At 42.0% G+C, this 22,941-nt stretch overlaps 1 protein-coding gene across 1 annotated transcript in view; it reads right to left on the bottom strand.

Moving 5' to 3' along the window:
• The window catches only part of Eyg (eyegone), a 39,029-nt gene extending 23,951 nt beyond the window's left edge, over window positions 1-15,078 (bottom strand). The window contains exon 1 of the mRNA XM_078192686.1: window positions 13,046-15,078. Within this exon, the coding sequence (XP_078048812.1) occupies window positions 13,046-13,526 (481 nt within the window). The 5' untranslated portion in view covers window positions 13,527-15,078. The remainder of the gene's footprint in view (window positions 1-13,045) is intronic.
• Between the last annotated feature and the right edge of the window lie 7,863 nt (window positions 15,079-22,941).

Raw genomic sequence — 22,941 nt, 5'->3', positions numbered from 1 at the left:
ACGGGAGTAATATGTAGTTTCTTAAAATCTCTGACGTCCTTAAAATCTGTGACAATTTTCCTTATGAACTTCTCTACGTGTAATCGAAACTTATTAGCGTAACTTTCGCAGTCCATTTTGGGGAAAACGGAAACAGAAACACAATGATGTACGATTAACTAAAATTTAACACCATTTGATTATAATACGGTAAATGGTAGCAGTATACGTCGATGACACGAGCAGCTAGAAAATGGAGACGAGAATTTCGCTATTGAAGACGTAGCGACGATAAAAAATATTAATGTTCACTTTTATTCCTCTTTTCCCGTTCGTGACTTTCCAGAAACCATTTACACGATCTAGCGACGATATTGTTCTACCGGTGGCTGCTGAGGAAGCGGCTACGGCAGTTCTAATTTGGAAGTCAAATTTTTGGAAGCTCCCGAATGAGTACGGGAACGATGTTTCGAGTTTATTGTGCGCGGCTAATTTCAATTAAGGGATATTCGTGCGCCTTCTGCTCACCTTTTCAGTAGTATTTGCGTTTGTTGGGTCGAAACGAATGTATTCTCGACGGTAGTGATCGGTAGCTGATAAATAGATTGGGGACCTGTTTGTAAAACTTCTCAGAAAGTGATAAAATATTGTACAAATAGAACCTAATAGAATATTCATCGAAATTCGGTGCAGTTCCAGTGCGACACTCAACTGCATTCTCTCGGAATTTATTTATGAAAATGAGCTCTGGAAGAAAGAGCAAAGATATTCTCCAGGCTTCGAGAGAGTGTATGTTAATTTTCCCGAACGTGTCCTATCGATGAAAAAGATTCATTTCTTTATTGCGTGCAATTGCTCACGACTTCACCGAAACGATATATTATTCCGTATATTTGCACGTCTAATATCAAAATTCCCGTTCTCCTTAATTCGTACAATGGCGGTACGCTTTTATGACGGAAAATAAATCACGCGTTATGCGTACTCGGTTTCATTAAAATTTATGAATATTAGTTTGGCGGCCCAGCCTACACTAAGATCTGCTACTCCGCATTTAATGTACGCAGTTTGTTGGAACAAACGAAGTGGAAAGTTAGAATAACAATCCAGTTAGAAACTTTTATGTCCGATGGCGATTACACGATGTATAGAAGTGACATTTTCGAACGTCCTGAGCAACTCATTTACCGTCAATAAACTCAAGAATAAAAAATCCAGGTTGTTGCCAGTAATTAAGCAGTGATACTTCAAGCTACCGACTACTTGGTAGGAATATTTGATTTATTCGCAGACAAGAGAATAACTTCAGCATTATGTACACACTACAGGTAGCAATGCATTACTTATCGAGGACTAAGTGGATGACTCAGACTACCTATTGCCTATTCACTGGCAGCAATATTTCAGTTATTCAGGACTAAAGAAGTGGTACAAGCAGTTGGTCGCCTATTCAGTGGCAACAATACTTCAATAACCGTGGACTAACAGAACGATTCAAGCTGCCGATTTCTCGTTCACTGGTAACAAGCTTCACTTATCAAGGACTAAGAGGCTAACGATTCCCTATTCGTTGGTAGCAATACTTCAGTTATCGACAACTCAAGCTTCTGACTTTCTATTCATTGATAGCGGTATGTCAGTTACTTACAACTAACGGAGTAATTCAATCTCCCGATTTTCTATTCACTGATATCAGAACTTCGTTTATCGAGGACTACGTGAATGACTCAAGCTACCGATCTTCTTATTTACTGGTAACAATGATGCAGTTATCGAGGGCTAAGAGGATGCCAGAAGATTTTAATTTCTTAATCGCTGGTAATTACGTTTTCTCTATTCGGAATTAAAAGATGATTCAAACATCCAAATCTCTGCTTATCGCTGACGATACATCCATGGCTCGTTGAATTAATTGCAAGGTTTAGAAGGTACCGAAAGCGGAGCAATTCATTGCCTCGATTGTCCGGGGGCGTCGGTAATCGGATCAGTGAATTCCTGTGATGGTTCTGTTTCGGTGGCTGTATAAGGCTAGAAGAACGATCGGCTGGCAATTTGTTCCGGTTGTGGCGAGAGAGACAGGCTACAGCGATTTCTGAGCGAGTAGTTCGCGCAGATGAAAAGCATCCGTTGCCGGTCGTTTCTCCATAGAGAAGGAGACAGAGAGAATGACTAAATGAGTAAGTGAGAGAGAGAGAGAGAGAGAGAGAGAGAGAGAGAGAGAGAGAGAGAGGGATGGAGAGAGATGAAAGCCGGTGCGAAACCTACGCGTTCTGGCAGGCGCATCGGCGCGCATTCCGCGCCCGTTCCATGTCAAAGCTATCGGAGATGTCGTGAAAACGAAAGTAGCCGATGCACCGAAAGAAATGCGTCGTGTCGTTGCATCGACGCGACGGCCGGGGCCCCTAGAGAACCGGTTCTGAACGAGTTTCTGGGATCGGACTCTTCTAGATCCTTTTCGTATACAGGGAATCGGCCCGTGGAAAAGACCGATCGTTCGCGGGCCGATACATAATCGACATTACGGAGAGAAGACGAGAAAGAGGACCTCGCAGAGCCCCGAGGATCGCAATCGACCGGCGAAAATCGGTCGATCGGCGCGTCGCGTCTCGGAGATTCGCGCGCCGATAAAACGGTCCTCGAACACTTTGGGACCGCGATCTCGTCGAGGCTCGAGACCTCGTCTCCTGCGAGGATCGCACATGCGAACCCCGAAAATCGGCGTGAAACAGAAATCGTGCGACCGACACGATCCAGTGACAGAGAGGGAAGGAGCGAGAGAGACAGAGAGAGATATATAGAGAGAGAAAGAGAGAGTTCTGGTACCTGTCTCGGAAACCCGTGCCTGGGTGTGGCTATAAATTCAGACGCGGATAGGAACGAGATACTTAGGTTATCCTCGACTAACGGAGTATAAATCGTCGCGGCTGGAGACGAATGGACACGAGATCCAATTAGCTGCGCATACCTCGATCAAATATTGCCTGCGTTTAATTAGTTAGAAACGGCTCGCCGCGCGATATTTACAAGCGCGCCGTGGATTGAATGGTTGCGCACTGGCCTCCCGACAGATCCGAATCGAGATATTATTACTGTTTATCGACCGATAATTGGGTGTAAACGTTGCCGGTTGTTTATACGACGGTTTTACCACGTTATACAGTTGCTCGCGAAATTGATCAAACGACAGTTCATACGTTACGCGCGGTGAGGTTCTAATATCTTCTTAATGCTGTTTAATATTTAAACGAACCCCCCTTTGACATCCTAAAACCCCTTATCAGAATTTTATTGTTCGCTTTTAGAATATTAAATGTTTTTTTAAAAGCGTATTTTTTTCAAATCACACACTGTTTTCCTTCCAGGAGACATGCAAATCAAGTTGGACATCTGACGCTCAGAAAATGTATTACATTGTTGGTTGTCATACTTCAGAAGTTGCGAGCGCAAGCATTCATTCAGATATACAAATGAATCTTTGTTCCAATGTATCGAGGATACAAAATTTAACTAACATGTTGGAAGAGATGGACAGCACAGTTGGCGTGACACATTGACTTCGTGTTCTTTATAAATCATTTCGATTTAAAGCCGACTGTTTTATACTATTTTATACATAGAAGTGACAATAAGACATTTAATCGCATTCTTAGCGATTTTTCTTGTAATATTAGTCTTACATCAATAACATGTAAATGAATTTTTAAATCAATTTAATATGCATGTAACCCTAAGTTCCTCGTTGTAGGAACGACTGCAATACAAATGAATTTATTATTACTAGTCTCGTAATTTTCCAGCTTCGTTTGTGCTATATTTTTTAATTATCATCCACAGATGCGATCTCAATAATAATAATGCGAATTAAGATTTCAATTTGACATAACTCACAAATCGTTTGGATCGGAGACTACAATTTCAAACGACCTAATTGCTTTATCATGCAACAAATGCGTGACTATGTTGCAAATTACGTACAATTCGATGGTGAATAGCTCGAATAGTATGAAGATTACGGAATGACGTGGCAGAAAAATCGCGGAGAAGCATTAGCTTGACGAGAACCATTACAAGACCGTGCATTTTTGCACGGACGAGTTGTGTTTAGTGATTCACGAAACTTGTAGTTGAATGCAGCCAGGAAATCAATTCTAACGAAACTAATTTCGACGTAAATTTCATTGCGCAATAAATTTACGCGCCATCAAACTACTACTATCATTGATTGCAGTATATTAATTTCTAAAATGAATTTGTGCAAGTACTGTCATAATTCATCAAACTCGCATGTCTACATATCACTGCATCTTGACGTCAATTTTACAGCGCCGTAAATTTACGTGTCACCAGATAACGATGAGCATTAATTGCAGTATTTTAGTTTCTAAATTGAACCTACACAAATACGTTTTCCAGTTCATCAAACTCAAGTGACTACAACCGATCGTAAAACTAATGAGGAAACTGTAAGTCTTAAGGTGGGAATAAATGAGCAAATCGTCACTGAACCTCCGTAATTGAGAAACAAATGATAGCGCTGTTACGAGCTCGCATTGCTTAACAATTCAGTAAAGGCCCGTATAAATACGCGATAAAGCGCTACTTGTCCTTCGAATTTGTGTCATAAGAAATCGTGTCACACAACAGTTTTCCTCTTAGCATTGCTATTGTGTATGAACGGTGCATCTTATTCCATACAAATACGAAGAAGGAAATAATTTAATGAATTCGCTATGCCATCATAATTAGTTAAACGATACTGGAAAGAAACTTTTGTAGTGTTGTTCGCCATGTACGAATTATCGAAAGTTATGTTCCGCTTGATTCACATTTTTGAATTTCATTATATACAGAAACGTAGTTTCAGTTGCGCGATTGAACGTTATTATTTATTAGTTAAATGGTAATTATTATAGAGTAAAAATGACAAAATAACACATATAATTAGCCAATCTGTTAAATTTCGTCGAATCCGTAATAATTATAGATTATCAAGTTGATTAATATAGGCAAGTTTACAGCTCCACGCGAGTTTCAGTATATTATATTCAAGAGAGCTCGCAACGTCTTCGACTGTCAGAATGAAATTTGTCAAAGCGACGTCTGAAATTCTGATAGACGTCTCGGTGTGACGATTCTGAAGAAGGTCCTAATTAGCGTGCGATGGTAAACGAGAGTGACTGCTTGTTACGCTACAATAGGGAACACGGATTCGAGAAGACATGTCTTCTAGACAGTGAGAATAAGGGGGTAGGGGTAAACAAAGTGGCCCAAAGGCGGACAGATGAAGATACCTACCAACTACCGGGCCGTGATACCTGCCTCGAAATACCTGCTGGGTGTGGCAGTAAAATCTGCCGGATAGAGAGGCGGTGTGTATCGGCTCGTTCCCGTAAGTGATGTCATTTCCTATCTCGCCTTCATAAACAACGCATCTTGTTTACGAATTCTCTTTTTCTTCCTTCTCGCGACGAGAGAAAGAAAATAGAAAGAGCGAGAGCGAGAAAGACAGAGAGAGAGAGAGAAGGAGAGGAGAGAGATGCGTGAGGATTGCTGGCAGGCACATTTCCCTTTTGATATTCTCCTCAGGAACGATGCAAGATCTGGCAGCTCGGTAGGCTGCGATAATGAAACGTCTCAGGGATTTGCTTATTTTCTGCTGGACGGCAGAAGCGTTCGGTCGATTGCCAATGGATTTCAAATTGCTGATTCCTGGATGGGACGCTTCATTGTGCTCTCGAGAATATTTCGTTTCGGCCAGGAAACGTCGTTGCCGACGTGTATTTTTAGCTCCCGATTTATGGTACCAGGCAATATTGGTATCCGGTTGTTTAAACTTTGCACGGTGTATTCATTTTACTTCTGTGCCAACCGTGGCGTTTATTTGTGACTCTATCCATCGGTTGTTGAAGTATTTTTCAGAGTGCCAAGTACGCTACAGTTTATTAGTATTAATTAGCATTTAAGGTCATTAGTTACGGTGCCTGATTTCATCTTTATTAATATAATAAACACACTAATCAGAAAACTAATTGAGAAGATCAAGACTTGTTTTTCTAAATGCCATTGCTTCTCTTAAGACATGCGATTAGTGTTGCAGATCATCTCTACACTCTTACTTTAGTAAAAATAAAAATTAATTATAGTAAATATTCCATGCAAGGTTGCGTGAATTACTATCGAGCCTTTTCAATTAATACTTAACGATCTCATTGCAGTCGTTTAACGAATCTATTTGAATCATTCCATATAAATTTTCTGTTACATATTTATCAATTTCCCTCGTCGAGATCAATATTAATTCTCTTATTATACTTGACCTAAACAGGTAATTATTTAAACTAGCAGCTAAAAAATTAGATTTTACTTAAATCAATAGCCAGATACTACATGTTTCAGTAAGTTGTACAAGACAAGTTACAAGGCATTCGTCACCATTATCAGGTAACAGCGTAGATCCCAGGTGAATGGTGTCACTAAACAACAGCATGGAACCAGGACTGCAGTTAGCTGTTCGTAAACCCTATCCACTGCTGCATTTCGCTCTCTGAATCTATATATCAACACTTTATTTGTCTTCCAAATTTTCGAAAAACTTCTTGGTACGCAAGATAATTCTTTACGGTATCTGTGATGTAAATTTTTGTTGCGAATAATAAACTTTGAAAGATATTTCGATGACTTCGCCCTATGATTTCTTTCTCAACAATGCCGATTAGAATCAATTAACCGAATATCATTCACAGAATAATAGAACTTCGTTTCTATTTGACTGAAATGAATGACATCGATAGTTGGTGTTTCGTAACTGAACCGAACCTGCTTCGCTCAACATCCTTTCGTGAATGGCCTGTCTCTGCGTCACAAATGGCCAACCATAACATTACAATCAAATAAGAAAAAGATTCCAGCAATCATTCAGTTACTCTCCAACACAAAATCATTACGAATACTCGAGGAAGCAAAATGTCAATCTTGGAAGTTCCAAACAATCACCGAAACGTGTCCAATGAGCCGATCGAAGCGTGGTAATGGATCTGTATCGAGAGCGTGAAGTTAATGGGCTAACGAAACGTGGTTCGACGATTAAGCCGACCGTCGTTAATGACCGACGATCAAAGTCATCGTTATCGGTCCATTGGCAACAGACTCGTACAATCGGCAATAAAGCCTGGCAATGGTAGCAGATTCATAAGAGAGACACAGCCGCGATCGGGACCAGTGTAGAAGCGGTCGGTTCGGAACAATACGGATATCGAGCGGTTGAAGAAAGAGTAGCACAACTCCCCGCGAAAAGACGTACTGTTGGCGACGCATTGAAACCGGTTCTGAACGAGTATGGCTGGTAGCCGAGAGCTAGGTCGTTTGATCCGGCAAGTGTAAACCACGGAAAGCGTCTCTCTGAATATACCAGTAGTTGGGTACGCATAGCCGGCCGCTTCGATCCGATGGGCATTCTTTGGAGCGTTGATTACGAGCCTGTTATCAGAGGGGGTGCCGGGCTGTGTCGGGGCCCAGTTTGTGGGAGGGTCGACGGGCCTTTTACAGGGCCGTTTCTTCGATCCCCGTCGCGAACGATCCTCGGCGATCGGCAACCGTAGGCGTACCAGAGCCGGACACCTTATGACGAGTGTTCGACGGCGGATTGAACCCGAGCGACCGTTCAATTAACACGCTCCACGAGTGAAAGAGTGGCACGTCCCACCGACGATAACGCACGCAGAAAATGATATTTCTCCCGTTTACGATAGCCGTTCACCGATCCGGCGGACACGTCGTTCCGAACCGTCCCGCGTTATGGTAATGTCCGCGCGCGCTCCACCGGCGTCGTTTCTCACCGGGTCCGATGATGACTTAACTGGCCCGTCGATAAACATCCTCGTAACCCGTGTCCCGCGTCGTCTTTATCCCTGGGATATATTCCGCGAGATCGTACCTTAGCCTCGATGGAAATTCGCATCTCTAGCCGTCTTTCTCTTTCTCGGTCTCTCTTCCGATCCATTTGTCCTCTCTCTCTATCTCTCTTTCTCTTTTCCTCTCTCGTTCATATCTTGCTTTCGATCGATCTATCGACCGTGCGTTATCGTTCGCGGTTAAATGACGCGTAACAACCGCGATACATCGGGGAGAGATCGCCGGTGATTTCGGTGCAGCGATTTTTCGCGCGTTAACGAGTTAACCGGCCCCGAACCGCTCCGATCCCAGATACCATCGGCCGACAGGGGCAGATCGTATCATCCCTTAAGAAGCGACCTACCTACCGAGACCGGCCGACGCCGCTTTCGACACCTGGAGAACCATGAAACGACGTTGTTACGCTCGTTTAACGCGATTTACGATGCCCCTACTCCTCCCCACCCATCCTACTCTACTCCTTGCGCTCCTCTTTTTTCCGCACCGACTGCAACCGGCCGATGCAGGAACGCGAAACGAGACGGGACTGCCGGTGATGCGCTACCTCGTTGACGATTGCTGCATGATTAACGAGCCGCGCTGATTGGAATGACTGAAACCGAACCGATTGCATCGCGGCGATTGTGCCAGGTAACGAGAACTCCGGCTCGAGACCGCTGTTTATTAACTGCGAGGCGGTTGCATCGAGAACAGGTCGGCGTTGCCTGTCTTGCGAATTATTTTTGTGGAATTGTTTAGGCGAGCTGGGAATACTGATTTTCTGGTGTTTGTTCAAGTTTGGACGAAGTCGGTAGATTGTTAGAGTGCATGGAGTTTGTCGATGAGATCGATTAAGTTGCAGATTAATTTAGAGTAGTTGATGCTTTATGGTTCAGGTAGATCGCATTGCAGAGGGACGATTCAATTGTGTAGCTGCACGTCGTAACACAGTTGTTTGGAATTCCAAAAACATAAACTAAATTAATAACTTTGGTATTTACATATTTAGGATTGATTTTAAAGGCTTTTTGAGCATTATAAGTTACTTTGAAATAACTAACAATTATTTTACCGACATTGTTTATACACCGACACGTTGAAACATGAGAATGAATAATGTGTTTCTCATTTACAAATCCTGTACTTATTGTTCCCCTGCACTTACAACTGTTTCCATTGTTGCCATTTTTTTCACAAAGTAGAACAGATTCTCTCTATTTCTACATCTTCTATACACGAAGTGTCGATAATAACATTTGTCGATGATTTCAACGTGACGGTATATAAATAATGTCAGTGTGATGCGGAGTCGCTGAAACTGGTCAATGAAACATTGTCAGTGAAATGATTATTAATGATTTCAAGGTAATCTCGTGATTATTGCTCCTTAACCTACTAATTCTTTTTCCTCGATACTTTTGTCACAAAAATAATTATATTAAAAGTATGTAATAACATTTTTTCGATCAGAAACGATTAGTTCAATTTTACTTGATATATTTATAAGTACGAATTGAAAAATATAACTAGCTTACTTTACTTATATGAACACGTAAAAATGTACACATATCTTAACTTGCAGTATCTGTTGATAGGTATAATTAAAAAATCTAAGAAATCTTTGCCTTCATTTCACTGTTTGTGGCTAATATGTGCGATGGAATTTAAATACAGATCAGAACTGAAATGGAGATCAGAACTTAACAGCAGTCGTCGGAACAGATCTTCATTGGTTTTCACTCTTGAAATATTTTATATCTTTACGTCTTGCATCTGGCACTCCTTTGAAAGTTACCCCATTGGTAATAAAGTTTTCTTAACAACGCTCCTTCCATGGTAGAGTATTTTGTGTATCGAAATATCAATTGTACAATTTTGTATGTATTAGTCGAACTGTTTTACGTCATTATATGGTTTGTTGTCGCAATATTGCCGTATAAATTAGCGGACAAAAAAAGTTTCGTAAAGTTTTAGGAATGCAATATCGCTTTTAAAACTGTACTAAATAACTTAAATATTTTTAGATGATAGAGAGATTAGCTTACTAAATCATTATTAAAATGCTTTATTTTAGATTTTCCTATCGCTTGGAATGATTATTCATTCGAGCCTATAATGATAATTTAGAAAATGTGTTTCGTCGATCTCGGTAGGTTATAGGCATGCTGAAAATAAAGAAGTTAATTAAAGCTCATTGTCTATAGTATACTAATCCCTCTATCACCTAAAAAATATTCAAGTGATTTAGTGTAGTTTCAAAAATGTTATTGCGTTTTAAAAAGCTGTGTGGAAAATGTTTTAACTCAATGCATGTATAGTGGTGACCTGCCACATAAGAACGTTAGTCATTTTAACAAATACACATTATTAATATAATGTTTAATGAATATAAAGCTAAGCATTTAATGAGGAAAAGTATATAATATACACTAACAGTTTTAAGTAGCTGACCATAACTGTATATTGTTAGAAGTTACATAATTACAAGTAACTGCAAAAAATTCTCATTCAGCTATCTTTAATGGCTTGTAAAGAATATATTCCGACAAGGTTCATCGTGGCAGAAGTAAGCATTCGGGAAAACACATTTTAACAAGGTTAATATATATCTATTACTTTGTTTTTGTACTGCAAAATAATATTCTTTAATACTGCATTGACAACTATAATCATATTCCTACTCATGAAAAAATATAACGTGGCAAATCGTGTCAATTTCAGGTGAAAGCGTAACTTTGAAACAAGAAATATTTTACTCTACTTTCAAAACTTCGGCAAATCTGCGACTCAGTTCGTACATTCAAACTTCACTCACTTCATTAATTTTCAAGCAGGTTGGAAACTCGATTTTAGTTCGCGCTTTCGGAGTACGAACTACTGTGCGTCGTTGCGTATCAATGATGACGGACAAGCGTTGCGTATTACATACGGATAGGTATGCAATTGTGATACGCAACAGCGATACGATTCGATGATACGACAGAAATAGATGGACGGTTTAAGATTTATTAAGAATGGAAAATTGAAAGTGTGTTGCGAGATGATCATGTATTGAAGTTTTTCCTATTCGTACTATTGTTCAATATTACACAGGGTATTTCAATATAGACAGCGATATTCGTACATTTTTTTAACATTTATTTTTAAACCTATTAAACTGTGTTATGATCTTTGCCATAAATGTTTAAAATTCGCAATCTATTTACATTCTATCATAAGATACATATGGAATATAATTTGATGGAATTGATTCCTACGGGCATTCTCAATTAGCTTTAACTTTAATAATCCACAATAAGATCCATATCATGAATATGGTCTTCCCTGTATGGACAAACTGTCTTTCTATCTTGACTCCCACAAATATTATTAATAGCCAACAGATTTACTGTAAAATCATGTCTCTACGAGCAGTTTCTGTCATCCCTGCTTGTTACAGACATTTTCTTGAGCTTTACAAGTCAACCGATGCGACAAACGTATGAAGATTCGCTGTTTAATCCCAAATTATTTTGCGGATTTCATGCATTCGTGATAAAACTTGAATATAAAACCACCGTCACATCAACTAAAATGCTTTTAAGGGGATCAGAATTTCTCTTTACCAACAACTTCTTGCAATCACAAAGGAAAGTGCAGTCAACCTTTTTTTCCACGCTAAAATCTGTAGTTTGACAGACGTCCACGATAAAAATAGATCGAGGATCATCGATCCGGTATTGAAGAATTGCGCGAATTCGGCGCGGCAGTCACCAGTTGATAAAGGGCGTTGGTTTTCAGCCGTCCGTGTCCAGAAAAACTGTTGAACGTACAATTAAGAATAGCATTCTTTTCGTGCCCGGTCACATTGGTTCCCGATTCGTTTTTTCGGTGACGCGAGCGTGCCGAAGTGTTGGGCACGGCTCGCAAAAACCGTGGAGCGACCTTACCGATTTCCGATGGTAACGCGACCGACAGAAACGGTTGTCCAATTAAATTTAATTGCGCCCGATATTGCGGCCGTGAGTAAAAAGTTGTTGTCCGGCCACCTCAAGTGTTCGCTATCCATGGAAATTTTGCAGATTCGCCGTGCGATGCGAGGCGTGACGGCCGTGTTTCATTGATTAGCCCTGGCGTCCCGATAATCGCGACAGTATGCTCAGGTGTTCCATCCGATCGTCGATTAATCGCGGAATTCACGCGACGCGCAATTCCGCTAATAAAAAGAACAACACCGTGGGACGCTCCAACTTAATTGGCTCGTCTTTGTTTACCCCGGAGTCTTTAACTCTTCGGATACCGCACAGAACTTCATTTAAAACCGCTCTGTACACAGTCACAGCCTCCGAGGCGCCTATCCTCATGTTTATTAAATACTTGGTAAACTACACGTGTTGGTTCTAGAGGAGAATATGAAGAAATTCGCTCCAGGAGGTCTTCGAATCTAGGAACATGGATTGGCAAATTACGGAGGGTGTGCATCTCGGATCAAACGGAGGCGGGTCAGATGCGCGCGACGATAAGTAGGTATTTATTAACAACGTATGTATGGCATGGCTTTGGGCGACGTGTCCGTCATCTATTTGCCTCGGCAAAGTAAATGGCTTGAAAAGTATTGAACTCAATCCATTGGTGAATGTAGCAACCGTATAATGGGTAAAGTTCTAACAACTGTGAATGTGAAAGCAATCTAGGCAAGAAGCTTTCCAGCTTTATAGCTCCTTGTTAAATATAGTACAAATTACGTTTGAAAATAGAGCTAAGAGCCGATCAAATGAGTTTAAGGGAACGTATACGTTAGAGCTGTGAGAAAGCTATAAGTCAACCCGTTCATGTGTTCATAGTGTAACTAGGGTAATAGCATGATTGCAATCATTTGAAGCTTCTTAAAGCCAAGTAATTGCTCTGCTATTATAGAGCAATACTTACACGTATGATAATACATGTACAAAACAGTATTGTTCCTAACTTGTGCAGCTCCAACACAATCATACCCTAAAAGTATCGAAGGTAACACAGGTCCGGTAGCAAACGTAACCACGATTTAAGATTCCGTGCTATTAAATTATTATCCTCTACGTAACTAAGAAGACTAATTAGAAGAAGCAAACAAAGAACATTGTTCGGTACCGATTGACAACTCGTGCAAGACACAGTTAAGATCTAGCTAATGACAGCGAAGGTGCAAAGAACTAACCGTCGATGAGGGAGACAGGCGGCACGGTCATCTGTTGATGGTGATGGGCGGCCGGATGTTGATGGGGATGCGGCGGGTGGACCGGTAGTAGATGGGACCTGGTCTGCGAGAAGGTCGGCGAGGGTGGTTCCCAAGGTCGAGTGACACCGGTGCTGGCTGGCGCGTCGTCGTCGTGACAGCAGAACTTGTCCGCTGGCTGGGCGGAGCCGCTGTTAACCACTGGATGTCCATCGTTATTGTTGTTGTTGTTATTGTTATTGTTCGCAACGTCCCCGTTGTTGTTGTTGTTATTGCTACCGGCGGCATTGTTGCCGCCAGTGAGACGCGTAGTAGTCGCGCCTGTCGCAGGGCTACCACTACCACTAGCACTGCCACTGACACTACCACTGCCAATGCCGTCGACCTGCACCATTTTGCTGTCGATCGCAGCCGCCGACTTGGCAGTACCAGGAGGGGTCGCGACGCCGCCACCGATCATCATCACCAGACGATCACCTCCAGCCCCTCCACGCCGGGCAGCACCAGCAGCTCCTCCTCCTCTTCCTCCCCCTCCGCCTCCTCCACTTCTGCAGCAAAGCCGACCCTATGTTCGAGGCGTTTCTCTTCCTGCTCTCGCATCCGACGGTTACTCACGGCGCATCCAGCCTCAGGCGGGGGCGATCCTCCCCCGAAGAGCTAGCCGCTCCACCCCGAAGAATCCACCCCCGACGACAGAACCGTTCCCGGCGCGTTTTAGTCTGCGATCAGAATGGATCACCTGAGTCACGAGTAGAGCGGTACCAGTAGAAATCGGCGACCGAAAACCAGCAAAGTTGTTCCGGGGTCGCGAACAGTTTCACAGCTCCTTAGTTCACGTCCGCCCGGCTCGGCATGTCTCGGATCGGCTGTTCTTGGTCCTCGCGTGCACCCACACACAGCGGCGTTGTCACACAGGTAACACAACAGTGGGCTGGTGGTTTCTCGGACGGTCGTCGTCGTCGTCGTCGTCGTCGGTCGTGTACGTGTGTCCGTCGCGCTGGCGCAGGAGCGCGCGAGCGCAGTCGACGCCACGGTCCGGCGTGGCTTCCTGCGTCCGATTAGCGAAGCAGAATGACATCCTGTCCGGCGGGCCGACGACGATCGCGATTCATCGTGGCGCGAGCTTTCACGTCGGCTGTCTGTCGGGCCTCGTCTACGTGGACGAGAGCGTGGTCGATGCGAGCAGGCGACGCACGGCGAGAGGAGTGCTCGCGAGCGCAGGCGCTTCGTCCAAGCTCGTGACTACCTCCTATAGACGTGTGTCTGCCCTTCTCTTCGTCCCTCCCTCCGCTTCGTCTCCTATAACACAAGCTCGAGCTCTCTTCCTCTCCCTCCGGTCTCGGTCTCGGTCTCGCTCAGACCGTGTTGCCCAGTCTTTGCTCCGATACTCCCGCTTCTTTCACGGCTTCGCAGCCGCTTGCCTCTCTCTTTCTCTCTCGCTCTTCTTTATCCTTCTGTCTTTCTCACCACCGGTCCGTCCGTCCGTGCTCCGATCCCTTCTCCAATAACGGGGCGACCGAACGAACGCGCTCACCACGGGATAACCTGCTCGCGCTCCGCCGGATTCGAGCAGATTGCCTTCCCGTTCGGGGTTTCGAAGCGCGCCAACGACTAGCCTTACCCCCACCTCGTCACGCCTCGCGAGAACAGCACCGACTACTCGCGTCCAGGTGAGATCCCAGATTTCAGGTAACGAGTCTCCTTTGCCTCCCTCCGTCGGTTCCTCTTCGGGCCTCCTCGATCTAGCCGATAGAAGCTCAAACTTGAAGTACCTTCGATTAGCTTGTTCTTCAAATGTCTCCGATTCGCGAGTCTACAGTCAGGCCACCGCTTCAGGGATGTTCCGGGGCACTTGAACTCTCGTTCTCCACTGTCACCTCTGTTCACCGAAGACGAGGTCGCCGACCAAGAGGAAGCTCGTCGAGTACATGGGGCAACCTGCTCGCGGTCCGCCGGATTCGAGCAGATTGCCTTCCGTTCGGTGGCTCGAAGCGCGCCCAGACTAGCCTTACCCCCACCCTGCTCGGCCGAGGTGAGATCAAGATTTAAGGCGCCGCGGTGCGGAGCGGCGCTGACGAAGACGAACAGGAGGACGTGGTCGTCGAGAGGACGAGGAAGAGGCCGAGGATGGCGAGGTAGGGGAGGGTCGGAGGCACCTAGGCTAGCTAGCGGACCTAGCCCGAAGACGCGAAGTTCTCGCGCGTTGATTACGATCGCGCGCAGCCAAGCTCGATCGTCGAACGCGAGGAAGAGGAGGTGACGAGAGACAGGGAGAGGTGGATGGACAGAGCGGCTTAGTCGAGTAGCACCGGCTAAGAGCAAGGGGGAAGCCGGGAGCCGGCTCTCGGATGCATGGAACAAGCCGGCTAAAGGCAGCCAGGTGCGCACTCGACGCCGCGCATCTGAGCTTACCCGACGCCCACCGACCATTACCAGCCCGATCGACCAATTGGGCGAACCGGTGGACGCCCACCGATCTGTCCGGGCTCGCGCGAGTCGTCGCCCACGCCGCGCCGGCGAGAGAACCATCGCGCCCTTCCGCCTTCCGCCTTCCAACGGCTCCTGCCGGTCTTTGTCGTTTCCGCGGACGGGATCGATTAATTCCCGAATCGGATGTCGATGTCGGATGCCAGCCTACGCTCCGGATGAGCCGATTCCAACGATTATCCTCGTACCCGAATCCGCCAGATTTCGAGTCGGGTACACGCCCTCGAGCGTCCCCGATTTCTCACCCCGCCTGAGGCCTCAGCTTTAGTAATTTTGCGAAACGATCATCATGCGAGCTCTACTGGCATTATTTTTAATATAAAATGTAGACGGAAATATTCAGGATTCGGACTGAACCGTCATTATTATTGCAGTCTGGTTAACTCTAGAGACGATTGATTTTAATTTTGTAATTTGTAACTTAATCTCGCAGTGTGGTTCTGTTAATGTATCCTGAAGTAGTTTTGTGGTGGGACAGCAGAAGTCCAAATTGCTACTTGTCAGCCTACATGTTGACTTAAATAAGACTGTTCTACGGTAAATTGTTAAGTGATATATTCCTTTATATTCGAAACGGTGGTCGGAAAGATAACAGCACATTATTGAATATCTTGTAAACGATACGTGTACTTCTACGTCGGCAGTTTAAGATAATTCATCGTACAGTGTGTAGAGCTGTTAATGTTTCTCGCATAAAGGAATCAGGCGCATTCGAGTCAGACGTACAATGACTCACTCAGTGTTCAAATCAATATAACCAGTACATTGCAATTCCTACGTGAACTCGCGCTTTTCGAATCAGCGACCTCTACTTAGATCATTCGGAGAAAACCGAAATACGTTGTTGCATTTTCCTTATTATTAGTTATAACCTTACATACTAATCGAAATGTGTGGCTGCATAAAAAAATGACTGATGAGTATCGAGAAATATAACCTTGAAGAAGGGATCTTTTGCGCCACAATAATTGCCATATTGTTAAAAGCATTCTTTTAGACGCATTTTCGTATAGTTGGGAGCAGAAGATAATTATAGATGATATATCCATTCACCCTGTGGATTGGATGGATGGGTACGAATAGGTGAGATCTGGTTGAAAAAATAAGTTGAAAATTTAGAACAATATTTGAGACAGTCGAAAATAAAGACTCGTCCGTATTATGAATAGGCTGACTCATCCGTTCATGGGCGACCAATTGTACTTAACACATTGTGTGCGATTCCAACGATTTTCATTTGGCTCTACGACACGCCCTTTTCTGTCAATTTTATGTCCATTTTGCAGCGGAATTGTACCGGGAGTGGGCGTTTTGCGAGTAAATTTAGTTATTCAATTAAATCTCAATAGATCGGAAATTATTTAATTTTTTAACCAACTTCTCGTATTTTATATTGATATATATAAACAAATATATAAATAGAAATATTTAAATAACTACCATAAGTATCAAGTATCAATCGTCAGAAAACGTACTAGTACGTGTCCCGCATACAATGTGTTAACGTAGACACTCGTGTGCTCAAACTCTATTTTCTTTTCCTCGAAAAGGAAGTATTATTTTTAGAAACTTTGTTCTACCTTTTCGATTCGTTTTTCAACGATGAATCGTTTCCTGTCAAATATGTTATAATGTTATAAGATATATGATTAAAACGATGTATACTTTAAACTGCTAAATATTCATGAACGAAGTTATCAGAATGACTGCAGAATGATCTGGTGTGACTGACTGACGTTTCCGAGACCAATTTATTCAACTAGTACTAATTATTTGGTTTCAGAAGAGGATGAGTTTCAGCTTAGAATTCCTGTCTGATCTTCGTTAACCTTCATTTGCATCGCTTGTGAATGAAAGACAAGCATGTAGTAATTTCTTCAGACAAGATTGTTTGAAATTCTATCACGGTAAATGATATTTAGTACAAAGATCACAGCGTATCTTGAAGTTGTTCAAGTGAGTAGCTTCAAAACTTAGTACCTCATCGATCTTTTTACATTATACATTGTATTTTGATGATGCAATGATTTTTATGGTTAGTTTGTGCTATATTAGACAATACCGGCCGCGTGCACTTGATACTTCTTTTACTAATTTTAGCATTCCAGCTACCATTGTTTTCATTATACCCAAAGAAATATTCTTCCATTCGGCTTGTAATAATTCTCACCAATATTTCTCAGATTTTATGTTATTGAATATACATCTGAGATAAAATGCGACGACACATAATCGTTTTATAGCATTAATTCATATCGTTTATTAATGCATACAATTTCGCATCCGCATACTAATGAAGGTGTATGTTTATTTCATTTTCCTACAACTGATGCATAAACTATTCATTTTGCATGGAGATCCGTGGTCTAATCGCAATAAAGCTAATTAAATTAATTCCCACCGAAAGCGTTTACAGTTTCCTTCAATCCGCTATCGCAGATATCATCTGCAATGCTTTTCCGTTGAACGACGCCCGACGTCCCGTGCATCTCGCGATCTCGTTTTCCCGGTGATTATGATCAAGAAGAAATACGATCGAGCCGCAGACGACCATGGGAACCATAGTGGAAAAATTACGGTGGAAACGCGTACCGTTGCGTGGCAAACGCGAGCGTTTCTCGCCGAACCGAGCATCGTTGCAGGATCCTGCTCGGGTTTGCTCGATTTGCAGAGCGAATCCCGTTGAGAATGTTGAGATATTTTTTTGGCGTGGTCCCGGCCTGAACGGGTCTCTCACCTTCCGATCCCTTGCTAATTTATCGCTTCCTATGATAAGCGAACGGGAAGAGGAAATTGATTGGCCGCGGGAAATTGTTTCGCGGAGATCCGACACCCCAGAGGCAAGTCCGCGTTTAATGATCCGTACAAAAGCCGGAGAGAAACAATTAGCCTGGCTACTTAGGTCACGGCTGCCGGAGTTTCGTCATCACGCGATGATTTCTTGGGCCAGTGTCCCTATAATGACGACTGTCGACTCGCCTTGTACAGCGGTTGGAGCTGACAAATTCGGCGACTCGTTTCGTTCAAATCAAGTTACCGATGATTAAACATTTTCGGAATATAAAAGATAACAATGTTGCACTATACGGGGTACGTATCCCATTTTACATATATTTAATAGAGAGCGTACTAAGAAGAGAAATACATATCTCCGCATCAATATTACACGGAAAAAGTGACATAATCTATATGGAAAAATACAAAATCAATTCTATTAAAATCGTTGTACATGCCATAAGATATGATGTGTAACTTTCGATAAAGTAAATCGTTGAATAACAGTTGATCGAGGTAAACCGAAATTAATGAGGAATAATATCTTAGGACACGAGACGAAATCATTTAAAATTTTATACATAAAGATCGAGTCGGTTTTCGTACGTCTCTATTCTAGAGCCATTGTGTTCGCTTGCAACACATGCGGGGGTAATCGTAGATTGGGAGTGCCAAGGGGGTTTCTAAGAGACGAGCCATTGTTCTCCGACATTTGCGTTGTATTCTTTCGATCGCTGTAGTTTGATATTTATGGCATGCGGACCAGATATTACTATAATACTTTAGTTTAGGACGTACCAGAAAAACATATCGTAGATAGTTTTTCAGTAGACATAACGCCTAATGCTGAGCTAGTAATGTCTCTAATGCGATATGAAAATAACGAGTTAGAAGTTTATAATAATCAAAATGACGTATACTAGTTTTATCGGTCTGTTTTTATCGAGATTCTTCAAGTAAGAACATTTTTCTAGCACTTTTCCATCAAGAAGATTTAATTTCGGTCGAGGTATTCACCGTTACAGAAAGATTTATTAAAGAAATCGAAATAAAAGACTGAACCGTCGCAACGGTAGCTAAATCGCCGTGCTCTGAAGCAACCCGTAACACTTTATTCTTCTTTTGCGTCAGGAGCGAGGCTCGAAAGAGATAATAGCACATCCCGGAGCTTGGACTGTTACGCGAGTCCCGAAAAAACCTCGTGATTATACAACCGAGAGCCATTAAAGTCATGATACGGCCGATTGTTTTCGTTTTTCCAGCGAAGAATGCGAACACCGCGGCGGCAGACCGAGTGGCACGCTAACAGATGAAACCGGTGTACAGTACATTGGAATCGAAAAAATCAACATCCTGATATTAACACTAGAGGTATCGAACAGTGTTAGTTGATTTATTTAAACACTGCACGACCCTCGTTAAAATACATGCTCGAATAACGACACTTAATCAATAGTCTCACATCAATGCATTTTATGATTTGTGTAATACAAATTGTAAACGACCATTTGTTTTTAGTATTTACAGTCAGACATTTTGGAATCGAGCTTTTAAGATAAAAAATATGAATAACGAGTAGCACACTTTAATAACGATTGTTGTCCCTTGATAAGAGTGATTGAAGCTGACATCTTCAAGAAAATCCTCAAAGTGCTTTTCAATTCTCAAGGCAGATAGTTCTTAAGACCTTAGAAGATGCAGCTTTTAACAAATTGGAATGTTTACAGCAAATCCTCCTCTACACGATTATACAAGAATTGTTTCTCTCTTCGCTTCACTGTTTAAATTATCACCGTACGAAATCATCATTGTCACATTATTTCAAGTGCACACGTCCGCGTCTACTTCCATTGTCGATGGTCTCCAACGGACTAGTACGTTCCTTGGAAGAATCGTTTAGAGTATAAGTATATATAGAGAGACTATAGTAGAATCGCAACGTTGCTAGAATGTTATTTTGGTATTTTGAATAAGTATTCAAAGTCTATCTATATATACTCTATACCCAGAGTATAAATATTGTCCTTCCTCTTCTTTTTCTTGAGGTTATGAGCCAATTGAATATCTGATAGTGTTTTTGACGTGTTTCTGGGATGTTAAGACGGACTTTATAAATAATTTTTTGACTAATCTGGCAATTAATTTGTAAGCTATATAACAATACGAACGTGTCTAGAGAGTTCACTAAAGAATATGTTGAAGAAATTGATAAGAAAGGTTATGAATGATTCTCAGCACACTGAATTATATCTTTGTGAAAAGGGATCGCCATTTGAATGTTAACTAAAAAAAATTTGGGTTAGGAAGAGGCGTATTCCAGGGCGACAGTGCTAAATGTTAGACTGAAACGTGTAACTAGCCGTTCGAGTTGGAGAGGTAACCGCGGATTTGTAGGTATCAGTGCACGGCGGAGCAGAGCCTTGTACTTTTGGCTCGCTAAAAGCCACCAACAAGATTACCTTCGAAGTTCCTTCACGCGAGCGCCGCGAGGCGAAATCGAACTGACGGGAAGGAAGAAGAAAGGTAACGAGCACGATGCAAATTCTTTCTTACAATGGAGGGCCTTCGCGTGCCGGTCTGCCGGCTACATACCAGCAGATCGATGGTAGCTACCCCTAAGGAAAAGGTTCTCGAGTATCGATCACGAAATGCTTTGCTTCTCTGCCTCCACTTTGCCATTATGCTATGAATAATAGTTACCGACTAATAGGAAACATTTTGCTTTCTTTCTTCGCATTTTTTGCTAATCCGTCGTTTCGTAAATTTCTCGTTCCTTGCGGATACCTCCCGCTTCCCAGCCCCCCCCCTTTCCCCTCTCACGCTCCGTCTTTTTTGCCGCACAAAATGGAGACGTCGAGCGTTGCGTTTGTTGTGTCGGGGATGGCGATGAGCATCGAAACCGTACAAGCATAATCGCCCGTGTTTCTGTTTAGCGGTTTAAGCGGCTGGATTGTCCTACATCGATGATCAGTCACGCGGCTTTGACGAGCAGCCTAATAGTCGAGGACAGGCTTGTTCTGGCTTAGACACTCCTGCGGACACAGAACTGAAAAATTATACCTTTGCCAACCGTCTGTTCTTTTTATCTTCTTTGAAACTGGAATTTGATTCTGATAATTTCGTTTTTCTAAAGGTGTCACGAAGTAGCACTCTTGCTAACATGCCACTACATTTATAATAATGCATTAGACTGTGGCAACAACCGAATATATTATTCAATACTGATCTCGGTTTACTATATTTTATTTATCGAATTTAGTGGCGAATAAACGCAATGACGAAAGCAAAAGAAACCTGTAAATTGGTAAAAAGTGATCAATGAAAACTTGCTTCAAAATTTCGAGTTTAATGATTAGACTATTTGTATTAGAATGTGGCTGCTGTTCAGTGAACTGTTCAGTCTCCGACTGTATAGCGCAAATGCAAATGTGGAAAACTGCATTATAAGGATAGACGTAGAGCAGTTACACATGGATCAATGTGCGAAGATACACGTGGATCGGCGCTGCCAACTTCTTCCATTTATTACTATTATCTAGAATTTTTGATGACGGGTTTTAGAACAGAAGAAGGAAAATAGTGATTAAATTAAGATCGCTAGAGACGTAGATACGTGGAAGCACAAATGTTATTAACCCCTTACTGCACTTTGACGTGTCTGGCTTGTCACGCATCAATGTTATTTGGTTCTTTTAAGTCGGAATAAAGTTCTGCTATTTGTTATCAATATATATATGAACTCATTTAAACGTGGACACACTATGGATATAAATCTTTTGTTGCTTCCAAGAAATTATTTAAATCGAAAAACTGTTAATGTTAGAAAGTTTTTGTAATCAGAATGGTTCTAATTGTTAGGAATAATTAATGGAGAATAGTGGTTAATGCTGCAGTTTGTTTAAAAGCGGCATAAAAAATCATGGAATCTAAATTTCAAGCAATTAAAATTACATATTATTTTCTATTCTAGGATAGGTATTCACACTTGAACGAGTGGGAATCATAGTAGCGCAAATAGCATTTTCCTCGTTGTGAGAAACAAGGAGTGTTATTGCGTACTAACATATGTATTGTTGACTGACCAAATTTATTATTAAGGTAATTTAGGTATAGATTAGACTTTAAAGTATAAGTCGAAATTTGAACACCTGAACACAGCTTTGCTTCGTGGACATTTTCTCGTATAATTTATTCGGTTGCGCAACAGTAGATAAATGTGAAAAACATATTACTATATATTATACATAGAGTGAACAAAATACAAAAAGATATGGTTCAACAATGTCATAGTCTAAGTTATTAAAAATCAAAGAGTTGTTTTTCGTTTACAGATATTAGAACATATTGTAAAACTTAACATTATTGTAAAAATCAACAGTTATCTTATAGTTCTCTTAAAATCGAAAGTCAAATATTATGTTTGATTATATTACATTACATTATATAAGAATTTCTTAATAAATTGTAGAAAGCTACAAAAATCTCATTCATAATTCATCAAATTATTCTAATTTCTATTGATATTATTATTTCATATAAAATTGTTCAGCTTTTTATAGATACAGTTTAGTTATCGGAAAGCCTACTAAGCCTCGGTAAATAAAAAGGTTGAAGAG

Source organism: Augochlora pura, chromosome 10 (assembly GCF_028453695.1).
Source record: "Augochlora pura isolate Apur16 chromosome 10, APUR_v2.2.1, whole genome shotgun sequence".
Taxonomy (NCBI): domain Eukaryota; kingdom Metazoa; phylum Arthropoda; class Insecta; order Hymenoptera; family Halictidae; genus Augochlora; species Augochlora pura.
Note: the sequence above shows the minus strand (reverse complement) of the source record. Positions and strands in the feature narration are given on the sequence as shown.